Raw genomic sequence first — 23,830 nt, forward strand, 5'->3', positions numbered from 1 at the left:
ACTATGTCCCTCTCCCCTGTAGGTAACACTATGTCCCTCTCCCCTGTAGGTAACACTATGTCCCTCTCCCCTGTAGGTAACACTATGTCCCTCTCCCCTGTAGGTAACACTATGTCCCTCTCCCCTGTAGGTAACACTATGTCCCTCTCCCCTGTAGGTAACACTATGTCCCTCTCCCCTGTAGGTAACACTATGTCCCTCTCCCCTGTAGGTAACACTATGTCCCTCTCCCCTGTAGGTAACACTATGTCCCTCTCCCCTGTAGGTAACACTAGTCCCTCTCCCCTGTAGGTAACACTATGTCCCTCTCCCCTGTAGGTAACACTATGTCCCTCTCCCCTGTAGGTAACACTATGTCCCTCTCCCTGTAGGTAACACTATGTCCCTCTCCCCTGTAGGTAACACTATGTCCCTCTCCCTGTAGGTAACACTATGTCCCTCTCCCCTGTAGGTAACACTATGTCCCTCTCCCCTGTAGGTAACACTATGTCCCTCTCCCCTGTAGGTAACACTATGTCCCTCTCCCCTGTAGGTAACACTATGTCCCTCTCCCCTGTAGGTAACACTATGTCCCTCTCCCCTGTAGGTAACACTATGTCCCTCTCCCCTGTAGGTAACACTATGTCCCTCTCCCCTGTAGGTAACACTATGTCCCTCTCCCCTGTAGGTAAACACTATGTCCCTCTCCCCTGTAGGTAACACTATGTCCCTCTCCCCTGTAGGTAACACTATGTCCCTCTCCCCTGTAGGTAAACACTATGTCCCTCTCCCCTGTAGGTAACACTATGTCCCTCTCCCCTGTAGGTAACACTATGTCCCTCTCCCCTGTAGGTAACACTATGTCCCTCTCCCCTGTAGGTAACACTATGTCCCTCTCCCCTGTAGGTAACACTATGTCCCTCTCCCCTGTAGGTAACACTATGTCCCTCTCCCCTGTAGGTAAACACTATGTCCCTCTCCCCTGTAGGTAACACTATGTCCCTCTCCCCTGTAGGTAACACTATGTCCCTCTCCCCTGTAGGTAACACTATGTCCCTCTCCCCTGTAGGTAACACTATGTCCCTCTCCCCTGTAGGTAACACTATGTCCCTCTCCCCTGTAGGTAACACTATGTCCCTCTCCCCTGTAGGTAACACTATGTCCCTCTCCCTGTAGGTAAACTATGTCCCTCTCCCCTGTAGGTAACACTATGTCCCTCTCCCCTGTAGGTAACACTATGTCCCTCTCCCCTGTAGGTAAACACTATGTCCCTCTCCCCTGTAGGTAACACTATGTCCCTCTCCCCTGTAGGTAACACTATGTCCCTCTCCCCTGTAGGTAACACTATGTCCCTCTCCCCTGTAGGTAACACTATGTCCCTCTCCCCTGTAGGTAACACTATGTCCCTCTCCCCTGTAGGTAACACTATGTCCCTCTCCCCTGTAGGTAACACTATGTCCCTCTCCCCTGTAGGTAACACTATGTCCCTCTCCCCTGTAGGTAACACTATGTCCCTCTCCCCTGTAGGTAACACTACTATGTCCCCTCTCCCCTGTAGGTAACACTATGTCCCTCTCCCCTGTAGGTAACACTATGTCCCTCTCCCCTGTAGGTAACACTATGTCCCTCTCCCTGTAGGTAACACTATGTCCCTCTCCCCTGTAGGTAACACATATGTCCCTCTCCCCTGTAGGTAACACTATGTCCTCTCCCTGTAGGTAACACTATGTCCCTCTCCCTGTAGGTAACACTATAGGTACCTAGTCCCTCTCCCTGTAGGTAACACTATGTCCCCTCCCCTGTAGGGTCCCTCTCCCTGTAGGTAACACTATGTCCCTCTCCCTGTAGGTAACACTATGTCCCTCTCCCTGTAGACACTAGCCCCTTAGGTACACTATGTCCTCTCCCCTGTAGGTAACACTATGTCCCTCTCCCCTGTAGTAACACTACCTCCCTGTAGGTAACACTAGTCCCCTCTCCCTGTAGGTAACATATGTCCTCTCCCCTGTAGGTAACACTATGTCCCTCTCCCCTGTAGGTAACACTATGTCCCTCTCCCTGTAGGTAACACTACGTCCCTCTCCCCTCTAGGTAACACTATGTCCCTCGTCCCCTGTAGGTTACCACTATTGTCCCTCTCCCCTGAAGGTATTCTTAGGTCCCTCTCCCATTTTTTGGGACATCAATATGCATACTATCTATCACACAACACAGAAAAATAATAAACAGACCAAACAACAGAGATTAACACTTCTGTTAAACAAAAATCATTTTGGCATGGTAGACCATATACCTGAACCGTAAGATCTTACTCAAAGGACATTACATTGTTGAAGGTTGGGTTAAAGATAGGTTGAATTTTGGGGAATTATTCTTAAAACATTTTGGGTCCATTTGTTCAGATGATTTGTGAGGGGTGGGTGGAGGATGAGAGGAGGGTATATCATGAAAGGAGGTGGTTATTTATAAGTCACTCACAGAGGGGACTACTGTACTGACCAATTATATCTATTATCAGTTTCTTAATGAAATCAATATGACTCAATATTATTGATATAGAACAACAGGTTCAGTTAGTTTTGACAACCTTGTCTTTTTATAATCAATTTACATCTGATTTCCATTACAACCTATATTAATTGGTATCAGTCAACAACTGATGCATACACCATATCATAGTTTTAACTTACAGAAAACATCACACATGCAGGCAATATAAATGTACAGCTTATTGATACAACATTGTTAAATTTGATCAGTATGCATATCAGCAATTAATTAAAATGCTAAAATATTAATCTACCTCAATATAAAAGATGGAGAATAATAGGTGTTATTAATGGCAAAGTTCTCACCATTTAATATTATGCAAACATATCATTCATTAAGTCAATATCTGATAAAATATCTGTAATGAATCAATCATTCCATTTAAAGATGCTACACTGCTGACGAATGGCATATTTTTCCGATCAAAAAATAGGAGCAGATTAACTAGTATCTTTTTTCAGTTACAAAAGTTACTTACTTTACACCATTACCACTATTGAAAAGTTTGTTTTTGTTTTACTTCAAGATAGAAAATATTAAAAATAATCAATTGCATCCCCGAAAAAACATCATGGCACTATGCTCTATATAGAATTAATTACTGTTTGTGCATGCACCAAAGGAAACTAAATTATTCTACATGTATATGTGTTTTGGTGTTCATTTAAACACATGCATACACAATTAAACATCAGTTATTGTTCAAATGAATGGTATTGTGTATGCTCTATCAGTGGTGAAAAATCTGTTTTAAATGTATTTGTTTGCTTTAATCACTAAACATTAGCAAAAAAATTAGCAAACCAAAAGCAAAAAGCAACATATCAAGTTTTGAATGCAAGTTTGACCAATAAATATAAATCCTATATTAAACTGTTAAAAAATTGAGCAAATTGGGACAAAAAGCATTGTGTATATATACTCTTCAACATAAATATACATGTATTATCAAATAACTCATTTGCTAAACTTATTAGAATATTTCTGTAAAATAAATTGTTTCAGAAGTAATTACTATATTTATGTATTGCAAAATGCTAATCTAACAACGGTGCAATTGATACCTGGTGTCAAGGTTTCAAAATTCTATAAACATTTTCAACAGCAATCATTCAAATAACTATTTCAACATTATACATTTTTTAGAAAAAATATTCTATCCCTATAACTGTAATGATTTTTTGTTAACATGATCAATATTCTACAAAATAATTTATTTCATGCCTACAAACTACAAAAAATATCTGTGGCTCGGAAATCACTTGTTTTGGAATAAAAGTTAAATCCAGATCTTGAATATACTTCAGATTTATTTTATTTCTCAATGCAAGTTGAAAATCTATGTACAGATAGCTGAACTATTAAAAAAAACTTTTTTTTTCTTTATTCTTAGAAAGAAATGATTGTATCTTATTAATGCAGTTGAGCTCTGTTACTCAAATTAATAACTTATTAAAGATGTTCCATCGCTGACAAATGGTATTTTTTCACTATCAAAACAGGAACAGACGATTTAGTATTTTTCTTCAGTTACAAAAGACCATTACCACCATTGAAAAGTTTGTGCTTCCTATTTTACTTCAAGTTAAAATTACAATAAATAAAGAATTGTATCCTGAAAAAATTCCGTGGCACTATATCCTATATGGAATGAAGTACAAATTGTGCATGCACCAAAGGGAAAATAAATTATTTCATATTTTTTGTGTGTGTTAATTAGACATATATATACATGATTAAACACCAATTATTGTTCAAATGGTGAATATCATTTATGCTCTGTCGGTGGTGGAGCATCTTTAAAGATTTGCTTTCAAGCACTATTCACTAAATACTCGACTAGATTTATTTGGATTACATTTAAAAGTTTTTACACTGGTCCTTTCAATTAACCAAAAAAGGAAAACCTGATTATGGGAGTAAGGTGGTATTATATATCCTTACTGATTTTAATAATAAATTGCATCTCATCATTAGCTTTAGAGGGCGAGAAGTTAACTAAAATGTTTGACATTTCACTTCTGTAGCTATCTTTTCCAGGGGGAGTGTGTTCCTGGCCCTCTGGAACTGCTGTCATCACTGTTTCTATGATACATTTGGTGAACAACCTGTCAATATGTACTCTTTCAAAACCCCCCATAGTTTGCTAAGCTACACACCCGACAGGGTGAAAAGGGAAGTAACTCTGACATATCTCAGTGGTAGTCCTTAACTGGATTGCCTGCTACTTTCTCTTGAGGCATGACACATTTTTACATCCGACACATAGAAAATTTGGCTTCTCATGTACTGGAGCTTATCAACACTTCATTAAGGTGTAAAAATAAAGCAAGAGTTGTGTACGTGCAATAAAATATGACATTCAAAGTATTTGGTTTGGAATTTCACTTTAATATAAAATGATAACATAAAGCTATATTTATATCAACGCAGTTGTAAATCTATAATGCAACAGGTATTTTCTACAACCATTTACATGTAACAACAATTTTACGAAAATAAAATAGTATCAGTTATGAAAATGAGAGATGACGCATGAAATAAACAACAGAAAAGAATGAATCATATTTCAGTAATGCAATAGTTGGAATAATATCATGAGTTAATAAACAATCTGTTGAAAGTTTCAATAACACTATAAATTCGATATAATCTTCAGATGTAAAGCTCTAATTTATATTGGTTAAGAGACAGTTAAAATAACTTTTACAAAAAACCTGAAAATCAAGAAAAAATAACTTAGTGTAATATCTACACTGGGAGACAATGTTACTATTTAAAATGTCCCTAGTATAGTACTGCTGTTTGAATAACTGTATGTCACACTAAAATAGCTAAAACCTAATCAATCTCATGTTGACATTGTTATTTTCAAAGTTAATCAATAAAACCAAATGCCATAAACTGATGCATGAAAAGCAACTCTAAAGATTCACCACCCCGGGCAAGATAAATTAGTCAGTGAGTACCTAACAGAATATTGCAACTTAGTCACAAGGACCAAAAAAACTCATATTACCCTCATTCCAAGACAATAAATGTAGATGTTTTTCTACAAGAATTTTAACTAGTAATATTGAAAATTTTACAAACTTACAACAAAATATGAAAATGTACTTATGAACCCGTGTTCAAAACGTGATGAATATCAACATAGAGTATATAAACCTACAACACATGACGGTGGAAACAGACGACATATCTCACTAATACAGTTAATATACAGGTGTTGTTATTCACACTCTGTCCTAAGTCACTCTTGTGATATGTAGTGATTATAATATGTAACAATTATGGACATTTATTGAGGTCAATCAAATGTTTTATAGACCGAAATGAGTTTAAGTATAATCACTACCGGCTCAGTTTTACAAACATTAATATCCCTTAACTTAAATGAAGTCCTTAACTATAAATTTCACAGAAGAAAGTATTACAAAAGTTAAGGAGAAAATTTGTGTTAAGGAACCTTCCTCAACATCTGTAATGCTTTCCTATGGAGAATTTTAAGTAAAGGAATTCCTTAAAGTTAATTATGAATATTGGTGAAACTGGTCCAGCTCCATGTAAATCAGTACATAGATAAACTTATAAAGACATTGCAATTGAAGCTTGATAACTAAATTACATATCGTAAAGCATGACATAACAGATGTTTCAACACTAGTATATGTTTTAATACACAATATAATACTAAAACTAACATTTTCTTTGTGCAGTATAGAATGCCTGCATAGATTGGATTATCATAGACGATTTCCTACCAACACGAATACAGATGTGACAACAAAGATCAGATTACAGGGTGAAGGTCATCAACAAGGTCAGATTACAGGGTGAAGGTCATCAATAAGGTCAGATTACAGGGTGAAGGTCATCAACAAGGTCAGATTACAGGGTGAAGGTCATCAACAAGGTCAGATGATCTTTATCCCGGAATGTGAACCTCAACATTTTAACACAAAGTACAAGTAGTCTGTTGGCTTATTATGCAAGGCAGCTAAATGTAGTATATTGTTTTAATGTTGATTTCATTTAAAAACAGTAAATATTGCAAAACTATTTCTCAAAAACCCATCCACCGGTGACATCAAAATCATCTGACAACAGCAAAGAATGCATGTTCAAACAGGAATATACCAAATCAGTTACATGCCATATGGTCAATCAAAGTGAGAAATTATCAAGAAGAATATCCTAAGAATCTCTTATTACCATGACAATTATAAACTATGATGGCTACCAGTAATATTCAATCTTACCCAGGAAATTCATTGTATGTAAGGGGAGACAACTCCCAAATCAGACAGGTAAGGCAGTACATAATAGATTTAAATATGTAAATTATACAGTACATGTACATTAATTTTTCATGATTTTACGGTATTAAAATTATCTATCTTAAATTACAGTATTATATATAAATATATAATTCTGATGTTTATTTCTGAATGTAGGATTTAAATTACATCCTCAAAATACATTTAAACAGATCGATACCTTTATACATATTATCTACCTAAGCCTTTGCTAAATTTGGTATAAAAACAATGGTATGGTTTTACTTATTTCTTTTTACAAAAAATTACTTTACTAACCTTAAGACTTTTAGCTAAACACAATTACATTTGTAAATACAACACACTTTTTATGATACTCTGACATACTGTAAAACACAGTTATAACGAACCGCTGGGGACCAACAAAATCACTTGATTATACACGTTGTATGATATTATAAACATGTTATATAATTATTGATAGGACATACGAACTACTATGTTATATTGATGAATGTGTTGTAAGCATGTTCGTTATAACCGTGGTTTACTGTATACAACAAAGGGATACACTGTCCACTGCAGTATTACATTGCCATGCAGTAGATTCACTCTTATCATCACTGTTCACATAGCACTATATGTGGTCAGAAACATCTAATGGAGGGACATGTTGTACAAGATCTCTTTATAAAATAGATAACTTCCCGATACAGGAGGTTTTCAAAGATCAATTTTCAGGATTAACATAGCAAGATCTGTAGATCTGTAGAAAGCTTTGTAGGATTAAGATCATATCATCGGTTCAATATCTACAAGTCCCCTAGGATCACATATATTCTCCTCACAAGGAAAATACTTTAATTTATACAAGTTTATCTCACAGTCTGAAGTCCATTACAACCTCAAGTTAAAGCTTCCAACTTCAGGATCAAGTTTCCAATATCCAGACACATCAAATAGGCTTTTCGGCCCTATCACAATTATTATACATAAGTTGTTGAGAAGACGCCAACATAACTCTGCTGGACTCATGCTCATGTACCTCTGTTTCAGGAGGATATCTACATGCACACTCGAATTCCATGCCTCACACTTCCTGTACGTAGGTTGCCTCACACTTCCTGTACGTAGGGTGTCTCATACTTCCTGTACGTAGGTTGCGGGGAAGATACCAACCCTTCCCCGTAATTCTCCTTGCCACCATCCATCTGGCTGTTTTTCGTAGATATTTATTAAATCCCCTAAACATCAAATGATATATTCTTAGTTCAGTGGGTAGATTATACATTTTAATGATTTTATACCACTCATCCAAGGCAGATAGGTGGATAAAACATTCAACAAAATAACTTCTACATGTACATATATATACGGTACACAGACCTGCATTACAGTACAGTAAAAAAATAAACAATGATAGGAACTTCCAAGTCCTTCAGGACAATGTGAATGGCGGAGAAAAGAGGAATAGGAAATGTCAACTCTTTTACACACATTTTGGGTTATGGTAGTAAAAGTTGAATAGTCAATAATATGGAGGTGTGAATGAGTTACCAGTATTTATTCAAAACATTGTATCACCAGGGTTATAGAGGTGTCATCTCCAATGTGTGTTTCTGTATCTTTTCTGTATCTGTCACATAACTTGTATTTCCATATATATAGTATATAAAAGGGACGTTTGTTCACTACAGGATAATAGATAGTAGCTGAAAGGTTAAAGTTGGTTGTGGAATTGTGTAGTTGAATGAGTATTGGATTAGTGACCTATTCAGTTGGTGGGTAGACGTATTCCGTTAAAGGGCGTAATGACTTACCAGGTTGTATGGGTAGTTCATCGTTCTGTGATGGACTGTATTCATACATGACCTTACATCGACCAATCACATGTGTCTCTACGTTTTCATCAAACTCAAACTCGTCATCATCTAGACGCAAAAAAATTATATTCTTAAAGATGCTCCACCGCCGACAAAGCATAAATGATATTCATTAGTTGAACAATAATTGGTGTTTGATCATGTATATATATGTCTTATTAACACAAAAAAATCATATAAAATGCTTTATTTCGCCTTTGATGCATGCGCAATCAGTACTTCCTTCTATATAGGATATAGTGACACGGAATTTTTTCGGGATGCAATTAATTATTTTTCATAGCTTTAACTTGAAGTAAAATTAGAAGCTCAAACTTTTCAATGGTGGTAATGGTGTAAAGTAAGTAACTTTTGTAACTGAAGAAAAATATTTAATCGTCTGTTCCTGTTTTTAATAGTGACAAAATACCGTTTGTCAGCGGTGGAGCATCTTTAAATATATGAAAGCAAGAAATTATTGAAACCTTTAATTTCTTTTTAATGATTTTATATTCCAGTGAGGATATTTTTTTTAAATCCTCTATACTAACATACGTGCTGAGTGCTTGACAACTTCCAAATCAATATCATTAAGATTTACCCTCATCCTATATGAATGCCGCCATTCCCTGTTGGTACATAATACTGTACGGTCAATGTTCTGGAGAGTTAATATTCCCTTGTAACATCATCAATGAGGTAAACATAATGTATCTACAAGTCCAGGATAGGACATTTTTTCCTTGCTTTAGAACTAGATTTCCAACCTTTTCTCATTATTGTCAGTTGCAGTCTGTGAGAGTTCTGTATCTATCTATAGATATTTTAACACACTCAACTTACCAAAATCCTCGTATGTGTCACCTCCCTGACTGGCCAGAGCCCCCACTGTTACGGACGTGACATCATACCCAGAACTTCCCTCTATGGCCAGGTTCATAGGCAGTCTCAGGGTGCTGATTGGGATACCCTGGAAACAAAAGATTTCACAGTTACCAGGACCTCGCCAAGGATGGTACAAACAGGCCTTACATTGTTTACTATAGTTATTGTACCCTTCCTAATAAAGAGTAAAAAAGGCCATATCAGTTGGTTCTGAAAGTCTAGAATTTTAAAAAGGAGAAAATTATTTTAATACTTCAATGAGAAATGCTTATTTTTACCTGTTTATCTTGAGCCGTTTCTATGTATTGTGGATGAGAAATGCTTGTTTTTTACCTATTTATCTTCGTGAGCAGTTTCTATGTATTGTGCATGAGAAATGCTTGTTTTTACCTGTTTGTCTCGAGCCGTTTCTATATATTGTGCAAACTTGTGGGTTAGTTTCTGCTGTCCCTCCAACTTGGCAAGTGTGGACGCCATCTTAAAATGACTAGCTTCTAGAAAATTCATCGTAAATGTCACCTAGAAATCAGAAGATAGTACAACAATTATCAATCATGCTCCTTGGTATATACACTAGAACTTATGTATTGTATAATTATGACTACAAAGAAGTGTGTAATGAAAATCTATACTCACTTAATAAATACTGAACTTAATTCACCACTTTAAGTCTATACCTTTGAGTAGTAAAACCTCACTGATGATTACTGTTGTCAGTTTGCCTAACTTTTGACAGTTTCTGCTCTATCTGCCTAACTGCTGACAATTTGTATTTCACCTACGAAATTGCTGACGATGAATTGAAAGTTTCTACCTTATCATCCTAACTGTGGACAATTTCAACTCTACCTTTCTTACTGTTGAAAATTTCTATTCTATCAGCCAGTGGATAACACTGAATCCTATCCACAAAACACCCTTACATGTACAACTGCCTACCTGTGACATTACTAACTGCCTACCTGTGACATTACTAACTGCCTACCTGTGACATTTCTACCTGCCTACCTGTGACATTTCTAACTGCCTACCTGTGACATTACTAACTGCCTACCTGTGACATTTTTAACTGCCTACCTGTGACATTACTTACTGCCTACCTGTGACATTTCTAACTGCCTACCTGTGACATTACTAACTGCCTACCTGTGACATTTTTAACTGCCTACCTGTGACATTACTTACTGCCTACCTGTGACATTTCTAACTGCCTACCTGTGACATTACTAACTGCCTACCTGTGACATTTCTAACTGCCTACCTGTGACATTACTAACTGCCTACCTGTGACATTTCTAACTGCCTACCTGTGACATTACTAACTGCCTACCTGTGATATTTCTAACTGCCTACTTGTGACATTACTAACTGCCTACCTGTGACATTACTAACTGCCTACCTGTGACATTACTAACTGCCTACCTGTGACATTTCTAACTGCCTACTTGTGACATTACTAACTGCCTACCTGTGACATTTCGAACTGCCTACTTGTGACATTACTAACTGCCTACCTGTGACATTACTAACTGCCTACCTGTGATATTACTAACTGCCTACCTGTGACATTTCTAACTGCCTCCCTGTGACATTACTAACTGCCTACCTGTGACATTTTTAACTGCCAACCTGTGACATTACTAACTGCCTACCTGTGACATTTCTAACTGCCTACCTGTGATAATCTTTGTCTGGCATCGTCTTGAGCATCTTGATCTGCAAAATTTGGTCTCTGCTTGTATACCTCAACTAATTTTTCCACTCCTGTTTAAGAAATGATTACTACAGTTAAGAGAATTTCAGATTTGATTACCGTGATAAAGTAACCATGAAGTTGCTATGGCAACAAAAATAAAACCATAGAAAATCTACCAAATAACAGTATTACAATCCAATTACATTCAATGATTGTAAAGCACACATTGCCTATTTGTCCTAAAAAGTGATTGTCAAACTTTGTGAATTAATTGCCCATATTGGGTTTTTGACTAATAACATGACTGAAATTAAATGAATTACTATTGGTACCTTCTCGTCCTTTCCGTTCCCTTTCTATTGCTTGTCGCAGATACAACAGATAGTTTTGTAGAGAATTTTTTCGTCTTTCAGCTTTCATACTAAATTGCATATCTTCAGACTGTAAATTAAAGAAGAAGTTACACTGAGATATCACAGCAGATACATACACATGTTGTCAGCTAGGTGAGATGGTATAAAGCTTATTACACCACAATACAGAGTTTATTGAAGTTTTTTAAAGAAATATTTTATTACGTTATTGACTTGAAAACAAATATAACAAAGCTCATTTTCAATATTAGACATCAATTTTTTTTACTATGATATGATTCTATCTTCCTATCACTGATTTAATAAAATCAGTAAAACTAAGGCTGGTTAAAACTTACATAACAATCGAGGAGGATTTGTTCAGGAGTCGTCATGGACGATCCTTTCTGTTGTACAATCGTGCGGAGGTCAGACTGAAGGTCAACAGAAATGACCGCTTCATGAAGACGGTCACAACTCTGTAACAAAACAGTTTACAATAGCTTATATAACCCAATCTGAACGCTTGGTGAATTTTGTCACAAATGAGTAAAAAGAGAACACTTCAGAATGGCCTTTGAAATAAAAGCACTTGATTATATAAAGAAGTAATAAGTTATAGCTGTAAATCGGAATCATACAAGTACAGCAAATCACATGAACACAGTCATAGTATCCCAGATTATGAGACTAATGTCCTGTACAGTCAGCGGCAGCAGTAGTTTTTTTGTCCAAAGTGAACATGTCTAACTTATATCTGTATATTCTGTGGTAATAGCTCTGTTAACCTACCTGTGTAAGTCGAGGCCCCAGCACAGAAATGTGGCTGTTGTATTGGTTTAGATATTCTGACATTTTGTTTATTCTCTCTTCTTCTAGTGTTTGTAGTTGAGCACTTCCCTGAAAACATATTATTTATATACTTATCAAGACTTCAAAAATTCCCTATTGTCTAGGAACTTTTAAGTTGTGTCTGGAATAACATTGACAAAAGCTGAAGGCTCCAAATTACTACTTAATTTATTTATTTTGAGTTTGGTGGGGCGTCAGGTCAAAGGAACACCAACTGCCACCAGTGAACAGAAATTATGCCTCCGAAATGTCTTGATTGTCATTCCGCTTGGATCCCAGAGGGAACCAAGTGCCACTCACGACAAAGGCCCTTTTTATTAAAGTTTGCCATTGCTACTGTCTTACTCTATCAAAAATCACTGTTGTACAGCTGTAAGCTAATTTGCATATTAAAAAGTTTTTCATAAATTTTTTAAATTAATGAATAGATATTATATCGACTAACAATAAATCTTTATTTATATTATAATATACATATTACATCAAAATATTTATATAAAATTTGCAGGAGTTTTCTTAAAAATATGCATTTTTAACACACACAAAAAAATATAATCAAGGGAAATAACCCCTATGAAACTGTAATCAGATCTATGGGGCATAACTCTTCCAGACTTACATTCCTGCCTTTAATTGAAACAACATTCACAGATTTTCATATTTCTTTTCGTACCTTGCAGACAGAGAAATCCCATTCCTGTCGCGCTGCTTCTGCCCTCTCGCACAATTCACAATAATCCTTGTCTGCTTTCCGTAATAATTTTGCTGCTTGTTCACATTTCTTATCCAGCTACAAAATAATTAAAACAGAAATCTTTAAAAAAAAAAAGGATTTAAAGACAATCTACTCATCTACAATACTACACAGTTCAGCTGTGAAATTATTGTTCATTGATCGTATTGAAACAATTGAAAAATGAACCCAACAGAAAAAAAATATTCCACTCTTAAATTCTTAATTCATTAACAATCATAATATAACCTATTGTTTATCACATAACTATCAAATTTTCCTGAAACAGAAGTTAGAATATGATACATAAACAAACCTTTGTTAACTCCTTTTCTGAATATTTGCCTTTTCCTGATCGTGCATCTGATAGAGTTTCCTCCCCTTTTTCTCGATCTTTTGCACTAGCATATGCTCCTCTTTTGGCCTGAAATTAGAATTTTCATTATAAACTCTATATTTACATCCCAGCCTTATCCTGTTTGAGATTGACTTCCACTGATAGTATTGTTTTGGTGTCAGAAATAAAATTCTTACTCTGAAAGTTGAAGCTAAAATGATGACATATTAAGTTCTGTTACATACAAATCAGGAGTGTTAACACTATGTAAACTGTATCACCTTGTATTCCTCAGCCCTTCTGTCTGTCAGGGTTTTTAGACTTTTGTCGACAGCAACTTCAATCTGTAAAGATCAAAATTCAATTTTAGATTTCATCAAGGTATCATTAGACATCAGACACAGTTATCAGTTTTCATGTTAAAATTAAATTCTCCTGTACTTGACAGGGCTATCCTGCAGTCTAGGGAAAAGATAACTGTTTACACACCCTAGACAGTGACATCACATCATCAATACATATAGCAACCATTGTCAGTAATGTCATTAATTTGTGATGTAGTGATGTCTTTTTAAACAATTGATTTTTTCGTTAAAAGTATGAGAGAAAAAGAATCAAAAGCCTCAGATTGACCTGACCAGCCAGATTTTTTCACTTGGGTTGAGATATCCCTGTCCACTTGATGAGTGGATTATCTTCAATAAGATTAACTTTTGCTTTCCGAAAATGTAGTGAATTATAAACATTATAAGTAATTTTTTACTTGTGTGCTTTATATATCACAGCAGAAAAATGCTTTGTAAATTTTTTCAAATTATGTTTGCTTATGATTTTTTCAACCTCATTTTGCCAGAGGAAGTGTCTATAATACCTACAGGTTTCCTGGCTTTGTGTTGGGCCTCCATCAGGTGTTTGATAGGCTTACTGATTTCTTCCTGTAGGGCCGATGACAGATTCCTGTAAAATGAAAGGAACAGCATTGCTATAAGGTCTACTAAAATACATCTACTCTGTGTGAAATAACAAGTTTATCTGTAAACCATAATTTTAAGCTATAAATAGGCAATATGATCACAAAATCTTTCAAGGATTTAACTTTGATACACTCATGAAAGCCTATATGGAAGATGACACACACAAATCCATTCCACAAATCTCACATATAATCCCTGCTGGAAGTCTCCACGAAACCACTACAGTAAAGAAAAGAAACCTATGAAACTTATTACAAAGCTTATTAGCCAAATAATGCCAGGAAATTTATCATTCACAGAAACCTATATAGGAATCTCCAAATACTTCGAAACCTCCTCTAGAAAATCCCAGTTAACATCGCAAATTCACACAAATCCTTTGATCCCCTAGATGTCAAGAATCTTTGAAACTTCCTTTCCTTCTAAGACTTCAGATCAGCATGAATCAGCTCCTCATATGTATGTGACCAAAGCTTATCCATCAACATATATCTTGTTGGTTTTTTTTCAATTTTCTTAAATATGCTCCACCGCTGACAGAGCAGAAATGATATTAATCACTTGAACAATAATTGGTGTTTAATCGTGTATATTTATGTCTAATTAACACAAAAAATAATATCAAATGATTTATTTTGCCTTCGGTGCACGCGCAATCAGTACTAATTCATTCCATATAGGATATAGCGCCTCGGAATTCTTTCGGGATGCAATTAATTATTTTTTCTAATTTTAACTTGAAGTAAAATTAGAAGTTCAAAAATTTCAATGGTGGTAATGATGTAAAGTAAGTAACTTTTGTAACTGAAGAAATATACTAAATCGTCTGCTCCTATTTTTGATAGTGAAAAAATACCATTTGTCAGTGGTGGAGCATCTTTAAGCTTTTATTTATTCATATATGGAATGTTGACCGATTGTAGATCTCCAGCAATATAGCTTTCACATTTCAGTATGATGATATAAAGCCACATACAGCCAACAACTGAGTAAGCTTTTTACTTATAGTAGCTAGATCCTCTAGACTTACTTGTGTAATTCTGCCTCTTGCTCCATTGTGGCAGCAACTGCTTTCCAGCCATTGGAAAGAGTTCTACAAATCAAAATAAATTACAAAGAGACAAGAAAATTAAATGATGATTTGATTAATATTGTACATTAAGTGTCACATCCTATAAACAGTGGCTATGAAAGGGGTATCAGCATTATACTGACTTCTCAAGAGTTTGTCAAAAAGAAATTAGACTTGTAATATATTCCAAGGCCTTTTTAGTACAAATGGATACCTATAAGGTCTATAATGGAAGTTTATGAGTAAATTGTTGCTATCACAGGTTTCTATAAATAAGTATGACACCATCTTTGATATCTTTATAGTTCAATAATTACAGGACATACAGTAAGTCTGTAAAGGATATCTTGTCTTCTTTCTTTCAATAAATAAGTAAGTAATTACATATTGTAAAGTTTAAAGTCAATGTAAGTCTATAATAAAGTATATAGAGTTAGCTGTAAATGACACAATATACAGGTCACTTGTTCCGGTATATATTCGGTCCTAACAACAGGTGTTATAGTCGCATTAAACAGGTTGTTGTATTATAGAGATAAATATACATGAATTATGTCAGGCATACTGAGATAGTGGTGCATTATACAAGGTGACACTAAGACAGACTGTATTGTCAACCTCGTTAGCTCAAAAGTCGTTGGGACCATTCATACATGGTAACACTTTTACTTGGATGTATATATTGAAAATTTATTTGGTACAACATAATACTTTGATCTTAGTAGAGACTTTGACTTGTACAAGTTTGTGTTAATATAAGGCAGTTTATCTGTACTTACCCTATCGTATTGCTGGAGGACTTATTCAACTTGGCGGCAAGTTTGGCTAATCCTTTCGCGTATGTGCTTTCTAGCTCAGCCCTGTATAAATTAAAACATGCCAATAGCTATGAATTTCTGTAATGTCATTAACGTGTCCTGGTGCCAACTGGTTCTATAGATTTAAGTCTGCAATTACATAATATACACTGCACATGTAATGGATGTTTTATGTACTTATATGCACAAGGCTACGAAACCAAATAATAAAACTGCAGTGTATTATAATATAGTTTTTATTATCAGGATTCCTCATCAAAATAACTTTTAGGACCATTTAGGTGTGATCAAACAGGTGCTTTCATGTGCAATTTAGCTTTTACTAATATCAGGAAGAGTTTGACTCCATAGTAAGTTTACATAACCATTAACAATAAAAAAGAATCCTAACATCATTTACCTTTCTGCCAGTATGATGGACACATCCTTACAAAACTCACAGCCTTGCTTGATGTACTTCCTTAACTCCTCAAACCCATTCAGGCCCTGGTAAAAAATAAAGAACCTAAACATTAAATAAAATGTCACATTAATACGTAAACATACAGGCCCTGAAAACAGAGTGGAAGCATGTTACTAACAATGTCATAAATACATGAATATTCAGGCCCTTGAAAACATAACCAAATGAATGAAGGTCAAGGTCATTCATTTGAACAAACTAGGTAGCCCTTCATCCCAGCAGGTTACAATATCCAATATCATGCCCTGTCTGAAACTCAATGATCAAGGTATAATTATGCATTCCTTATAAATTAGATATGCATATGAACAAGCTTGCATTTGCAGGGCCAGTGCTTTCAGTGACTTGTAACCTAACTCATGAACATCACCTTTGTATACACCAATTTGAATATTTACAACAAAATTAACTTTAAAGCCTAGAGTCAATTATTGCCAGGAATCACTAATACTACATATCATCAAACTTAAGTGTTAAATAGAATCGTCATCACGTAAACTTTTCATTGTTTTGGTCGGGATACACGAATATCGATAAAAAAAAAGAGAAGAAATTATTTGACCTTCAAGTTTTGACAACCATTACGAGGTCAAATTAATTATATAAGTTAACAATATCAATGTCCCTGTTATGGTGTATCATAAAAATTCTATATCTACAAATTATAAATCATTGTTCATGACAAATACTAGCTATAGGGTTCTGATGATGGATGGCTTAGCCATCTGAAACATGTCAACTTATAATTAATAAACCGTTTTTGTACAAATCCTTGGTGTTTATGCTTCATCATTTATCTATTTACTTTTTGTATCCACTACAAGTTCCTGCACCAAACCTTCACCGACCAGCACCTTCAGGACCTTGGACCCCTCTGCCAACCCCTTTACTTACATATACAATCATTATTCAAGGTAAACTTTAAGTATACATACAGCTGACCTCAGGGAAATTAAGTTTACATGTATTCAACATAATCATGCCAATATGAGCTTTACATACTACATACCATAAGTAAATAACTCAACATTTGTTTACTGTCCACATTTCCTAAACAGCTTAATGTTGTGCAATATGTAAGGACAAACATTGCTTTGATCTGCTATAGGTATGGGTGTGTTTATCAGTAGATTCAATGCTTCAGCTACCAAACACAATATACTTTTTATTCATCAAGTGATAACCTATATTTCAGGTGATGTGATGTCTATATACATATTATATGTACACCATATATACTTCCTGAATCCTGCCACTGATATGATAACTGTCATTTTAGGACGACATGTTGGAGTTGTGACTATTCTACTTTAACTTGTTATATATCAGGACAGGTTTCCTTGAGTCATGATATAGATACAATGTATATATAGTACCCTCTAAACTATATGACACAACAATGTTTTCACTCTGTAAAGAGCCCAGGGATCATAACTACACCAAACCATACATGTTACAGTTAGTGTGACTTTCTAAACCAGATTTCACAGAGACCAGCATATTTGGTCAGTATAGCCAGGTTTCCATTTACTACACGAATAAAAAAAAGAAAATGCCTTACAATAACACTGGAATAGAGAGAGGTCCAGATTAGATATTTTAAGGTTCAGTTTGGATAATTTTGCTGTATTCAGTATATATGTGATCAAATAACTTTCAGATTCTTTTTATTCCTATATGATCAATTGTGACAATTACAATGTCTATTTACATATTTTTAAGTAATTTTGTTAAATAATAGATCCATTCATGAATTTTGGGTATTAGATGTTCACAAAGTCTACTTATCATCAAATTACAAGAATTCATAGCCTGCTGCTTACTACCTGTGAGCCAAGTCTTATTTCAAACTAAATACAGCCCTAATATAATAATAATGCGGTCTCTACTGTGAAATATTAAGAGCTGACATATATCTACAAAATTCCTGGAGACTATTATGGGGATATTCAGCAGAGTATATCTCTCTAAAGTACTGGTTCATTTCTAAGGAAGAGTTATCTCCGTTTGAGACCAATATGAAGTATAACATCAATACCTGATGTGAAAAGTCTTAATTTCACTCACAATGTCAGGACGAAAACTTGCACAACAATGATGTTTGATAAGTAACAGTCAGCTAAGAGAAGATCACTGAAGTTATTATCACACGTAATGAAATATAATAAACTGGATAAACAAACAATGTACATGCCTCAGACACTATATATAACTGACAGCTTCTGAGTAGTAACTACAACACACACATCATATACAGTAACATAGTTACTGTACTCCTGTTGTACATCCCCCCCCCACCCCCCAATAAAGCAGTGTTACTGTCAGTAACATCAGATATTAGATAAAGTATTTCTATGTTAACACCATACCAAAAGCCCCTTTCTACTCAAATCACACAGAATGACATGCTCTGAGTTTACATGTAAACAATTGTATGATAGTAGGGTAAGATGGTCTAATTTCGACCACCTTTGGACCCACCGCTCAGCCTGCAATTATGGTTATCGTTCCTGATCTTGTTGTCGATCATGTAAGAGTAACCTCCCTTTCCTGTACATGCACAATCACTTACTGAGTTGATAGTCTCGCAAATAGACACCAATTCAATGATATAAACATGTACGCCTATCAGGGGGAATATCGACCACCGCTAGGGTATCTTCGACCACCATATCGGGGTAACTACGACCACACATGGGTAATTTCGACCACTGTATATCTTTTTAAAAAAAAATGAATAGATCGTCGAAAATCATTTAATTTTTCAAACTCGTGGACATAACAGGTTATCCATACATAGCTCTTTCCTATTACATAGTCCAAAATTTAATTTCAAATGAAATAGAATCTTAAATATTTGTGAAAAATTCATTTGAATACTAACGCTATATAATGTACATGTATTTAATCGACAATGTTTAACCACACAGGTGACATTGGAACGGGACAGTTACTTCATGGGAAGTAGGAATACATTCCAAGTGCATCCACTTACTACAAGAATCGCACTTTGCCCAGTCTAGCTCTCTGCAGCCAACCGTGTATTCTCCTAAGCAAATAAAACAAGTTTTGTCCAGAACATTTTCTTTCTTTAGACGTCGTTTTTTGTTTGCTTTTTTCTCTTCTTTTACGGCTTTACTCAGGTTTCGTTTGTGTTGTCTTTCTTCCTTTGCTTTCATTTTCTCTTCTTTTAATTCTTTTGCTTTTTGTTTTTCCTGTATAACCTCGTTACTTGTTAATAAACGATGGCTTGTAACAGACTTTTTTGCGGAAGTTTTCTTCACCGGCGTTGGCAACCTGAAAAGGTTCTCAATGTCATCATACACTGTATCCCCAAAGTTTAAGTTTTCCTTTTCATCCGTTTCAAGTACAGAAACTGTACCGGTTGTTAGTGCCTGTAACAAAGGATCAATGTCCGAGACGGGGATATTGAGTCCTTCATCAACACAAGGAGAAGCTATCGGCGACGAAGCCGAGATGGGATCTATTCCAGAAACCTGTGGTGGAAAGTCGGGAGTCTGAGATATTGCTTCTTGTGATGCTATAGCCGAGCCAGGTACTACTGTTTGAGTCACAAAAGGTGGAGGAGGTAGCGCGGTACTTTCAGCAGGGGAACTGTTCAATGATGTGTCAGCGGAGCATCCATCTTCGAGTTGGCTTTGATTAGACAATGGTGTATCGTACACCGACGACGGGAGGAAAGCTGAAGTAGGGATCTGGGAACCATCCACTGGATACAAACCACAGACTTTGAAGCCCTTCGTTATATTAGCAGTTGTCATTGCTGCTGTCCATGCCCCGTTAAACAGGCGAGGCCAAGATGCCTTATTAACCACATGGTTTGGATTTGCAGCAAGGAATTCTGAACAAAGCCGATTGTAGGCTTTGTTGAAGGGACCAAATACCGTTCTGTCCAGTGGTTGTAAAACATGTGTACAGTGAGGGGGTAATGCCATAATGTGGATGTTTTCCTGTTTAGCTTTTTCCAATAGAGAAAGAACTTCATGTGAAGAATGGGAGTCCATTATCAACAATTGGGGTCGTTCAGGACCACAGTTCTTTAGGAAAACATTAGTGAACCACTCATCACCAAGGATATCGCACATCCATGCTTTGTTTTGATAAGTCCATAGAGTACCCTCAGGGGCGTCTACAGTATTAAAAGTCTGTAAACATTTTCGGGTTTTTCCTTTGGCAACACATAGTGGTGGCATAGCTTTGCCGGTGGCATTGATACAGGCTAGAATGGTCACATTTTCCCTTGAATTGCTTGTTCTGCTTTGTAAAGTCCTGGTCCCTTTCTTGGTACAGACATTACTTGGTGAATGCTCAAATTGCTTGCCTGTTTCGTCAGCATTCCAAACAAGATGCGGTTTGTTTTGTAAATTCAGCCCAGTGACAACTTTATTTAGATCAGCAAAGAAGCTGTCAATGACGGGTTTGTTTAACATTCTGACTCGAGATGTTGACAGCCTCTCTGGTTTACGGAGTACTAATTCAGGGTGCCTTCGTTTCAAACCTCGCCACCAGTCATCCCCTGGTACATTTTTCTGCAGCGGAATCTGAGCAGATTGGCATAGACGGGCCGTTTTTAATATCAGCTGGGATTTAGAAATTCCGAAGCCTTTGTCAGCTGCGCTGATGACTTTTGATACCAGGGCTTCCTCTATTTTGGGAGCCAAGTACGGTTTCCTCCCGGGCCTAGCTCCGCACTCGATCCGCCCAGAAACATGGTCAATCAATGTAGTTTTCGGGACTGCATACTTCTTAGAAGCCTTCCTAAGACTAAGGTGTCCATTGCGCACTGCCGAAACCGCTGATTCTAGTGCCTCTGCTGTGTACCGCATATAGATATTTTTCGATTTTCGTGGCATATTGACCTGCAATGAAAATCATTAAATGGTTTATATTATATAGTTCTACCAAAAACCATTAACAGTTTTACCGTGTCTTAGTCTTAGAATGATTTCAAATATTTGAAGTAGATCTACTCACCGTATGGTAACGACACCAGAAATAAGTAAGATTGTCGCTTTTATCTGCATTGTGGGATGTGTTTTGGATCCCGATGTTCCTTTATTATGATATATAAAAATAGATTCACAAGAAAAATCCTCCTCAGCCCCATTCATTGATGAAAATGCAGATAAAAGCGACAATCTTACCTCTGTTCAAATCCGGACTTTCCCAGTTTCGCTTCAAGGGGTACCTAGTTCGGTGTCGTTACCATATGATGCTACTGCTGGTCGAAATTACACCACCTATATAAATCATATAGGGGTAATTTCGACCGCTTAAAAGATTTCAATTAATCGTAATTTGTTTCATTTTTTAGTTTAACAATACATATAACAATAAATAATACAATGTAAACATAACTTATACAGATACGTTGAACTGATAAGACACCATGGAAGGCATTAAAACTATTATGGAGCCAAGCATGCTTTGAACACCTACCTTTTGAAATCCGCGGCTTTTCAACTTCGGTACCGGATGTCAGTCAAGTACCGCAAAATCACGCGAGATGTCTTTGAGTTTGAGACATGGAAGTTGCCATGACAACTGCCTACGAGAAACCAAAGCGGAGAACAGTCCTACCCGCTAAACCATTGCAATTTTATGTGTATGTTTAATTCATAATGAGATACTAAACAAAAGTGGTCGAAAATACCCACGTGGTCGAAATTAGACCATCTTACCCTATAGGAATATGAATTTTATGATGAAGTTCTTACCGTTATATAAAATATCATATTTATTTAGTTACAGACACTTCAGTGTCATCAGTAGGGGTGTGGTAGTTTAGTAGTAAAAGCAACACTTCAGAACAGCCAAACTTATAACTCAAGTATTGTACATATCATAACTCAATCATCACATGACCTAAAAATGAGGAATAATATAAACAATAAGCTTGTTTTCCAATCCTAGATTCAAATGTATGTGTATGTATATAGGAGCATACTGGGATAAGATATTGTCTTATATAGCTAAACAGTTAAAACAAGATACAGTATGTATCAACATGTTTTACTCTAATATAATATAATATGGATCATTCAGAACACAAAAGTTTTATTCAAATGAAAAAATTGCTGAATGCTAGAACTTACTTTTTATTACCAGTAATCTGATTCTAAGTACAAAACTTTCATTGAGAATTTTGTATACTCAAGCCTCATGTGTATAACTTAATTCCTAAATCTAATGACTAATAGCTATGTTTTACAATATACAACCGGGTTCAACAAATCTCCTAACACTTACAACAACATTTAATGAATCAGCTCAAGTCTGATAGTAATTTTAAATGAAATTTTATACACACACATATATATATAAGCCAATGCTACCAATATTTAAAAGTTATACACATTATTGCTAATGTAGAAACTGTAAACCGTGTAGTATAAGGTACCCCTGGCAGCTGTCCTCACATCAATTCATTCTAACAAAAACTGACCCTAGACATCCAATATAAGATCCGATCCTCCTCAAAACATGGTAATGTCGCACTAGCTTCATTGGGAGGTGTCGTTGATGCGGACATCTTGAAAACAATGCCCAGTTACGGTGTAACATCTGTACACTTCCCTATAGTTTATGATCACACACGTACATTTTCACTTCCTGTGGTAATATTAGCATAGGTACACCCTGCTATAAATACCCAATACACGCAATCACAGGACAACGCAGGCCAACAACTTAACATCAAACGTCACTTCAGACATTTAAACAAAACATGATTGAAAGCAATCAATCCATGCAGATCTCTAGGACAAGTAGCGATTTATAGGATTTACCTCTATTTCCCCTATTGGGCCCCGCCCCTCCTGCCCATGGAGGGTCAGAGCCAAAATTTATACAAGTTCTGTTCCCCTTCCCCCAAGGATGTTTATGGCCAAATTTGGTTACAATCCATGCAGAACTCTATGACTAGTAGCGATTTAAAGGATTTACCTCTATTTCC

At 35.9% G+C, this 23,830-nt stretch overlaps 1 protein-coding gene and 1 non-coding gene across 2 annotated transcripts; both read right to left on the minus strand.

The window, feature by feature from the left end:
• Nucleotides 1–4,064: 4,064 nt before the first annotated feature.
• On the minus strand, nt 4,065–23,488 carry LOC138314635 (nostrin-like). Its single transcript, XM_069255071.1, has 16 exons — nt 23,321–23,488; nt 16,792–16,877; nt 16,353–16,433; nt 15,532–15,594; nt 14,403–14,484; nt 13,809–13,871; nt 13,507–13,614; nt 13,131–13,247; nt 12,398–12,505; nt 11,965–12,084; nt 11,585–11,693; nt 11,232–11,320; nt 9,947–10,075; nt 9,515–9,641; nt 8,630–8,740; nt 4,065–8,053 (listed from the first exon to the last, which is right to left on the minus strand). The coding sequence occupies exons 1-16, from the start codon at nt 23,405–23,407 to the stop codon at nt 7,950–7,952; spliced, it is 1,584 nt and encodes a 527-aa protein (XP_069111172.1). The 5' UTR covers nt 23,408–23,488; the 3' UTR covers nt 4,065–7,949.
• On the minus strand, nt 12,645–12,773 carry LOC138317109 (U11 spliceosomal RNA). The gene has a single exon (XR_011207729.1). It is a non-coding gene; the product is annotated as a U11 spliceosomal RNA (small nuclear RNA).
• Nucleotides 23,489–23,830: the final 342 nt, after the last annotated feature.

The sequence above is a fragment of the Argopecten irradians genome, chromosome 2 (genome assembly GCF_041381155.1).
Source record: "Argopecten irradians isolate NY chromosome 2, Ai_NY, whole genome shotgun sequence".
Lineage (NCBI taxonomy): Eukaryota > Metazoa > Mollusca > Bivalvia > Pectinida > Pectinidae > Argopecten > Argopecten irradians.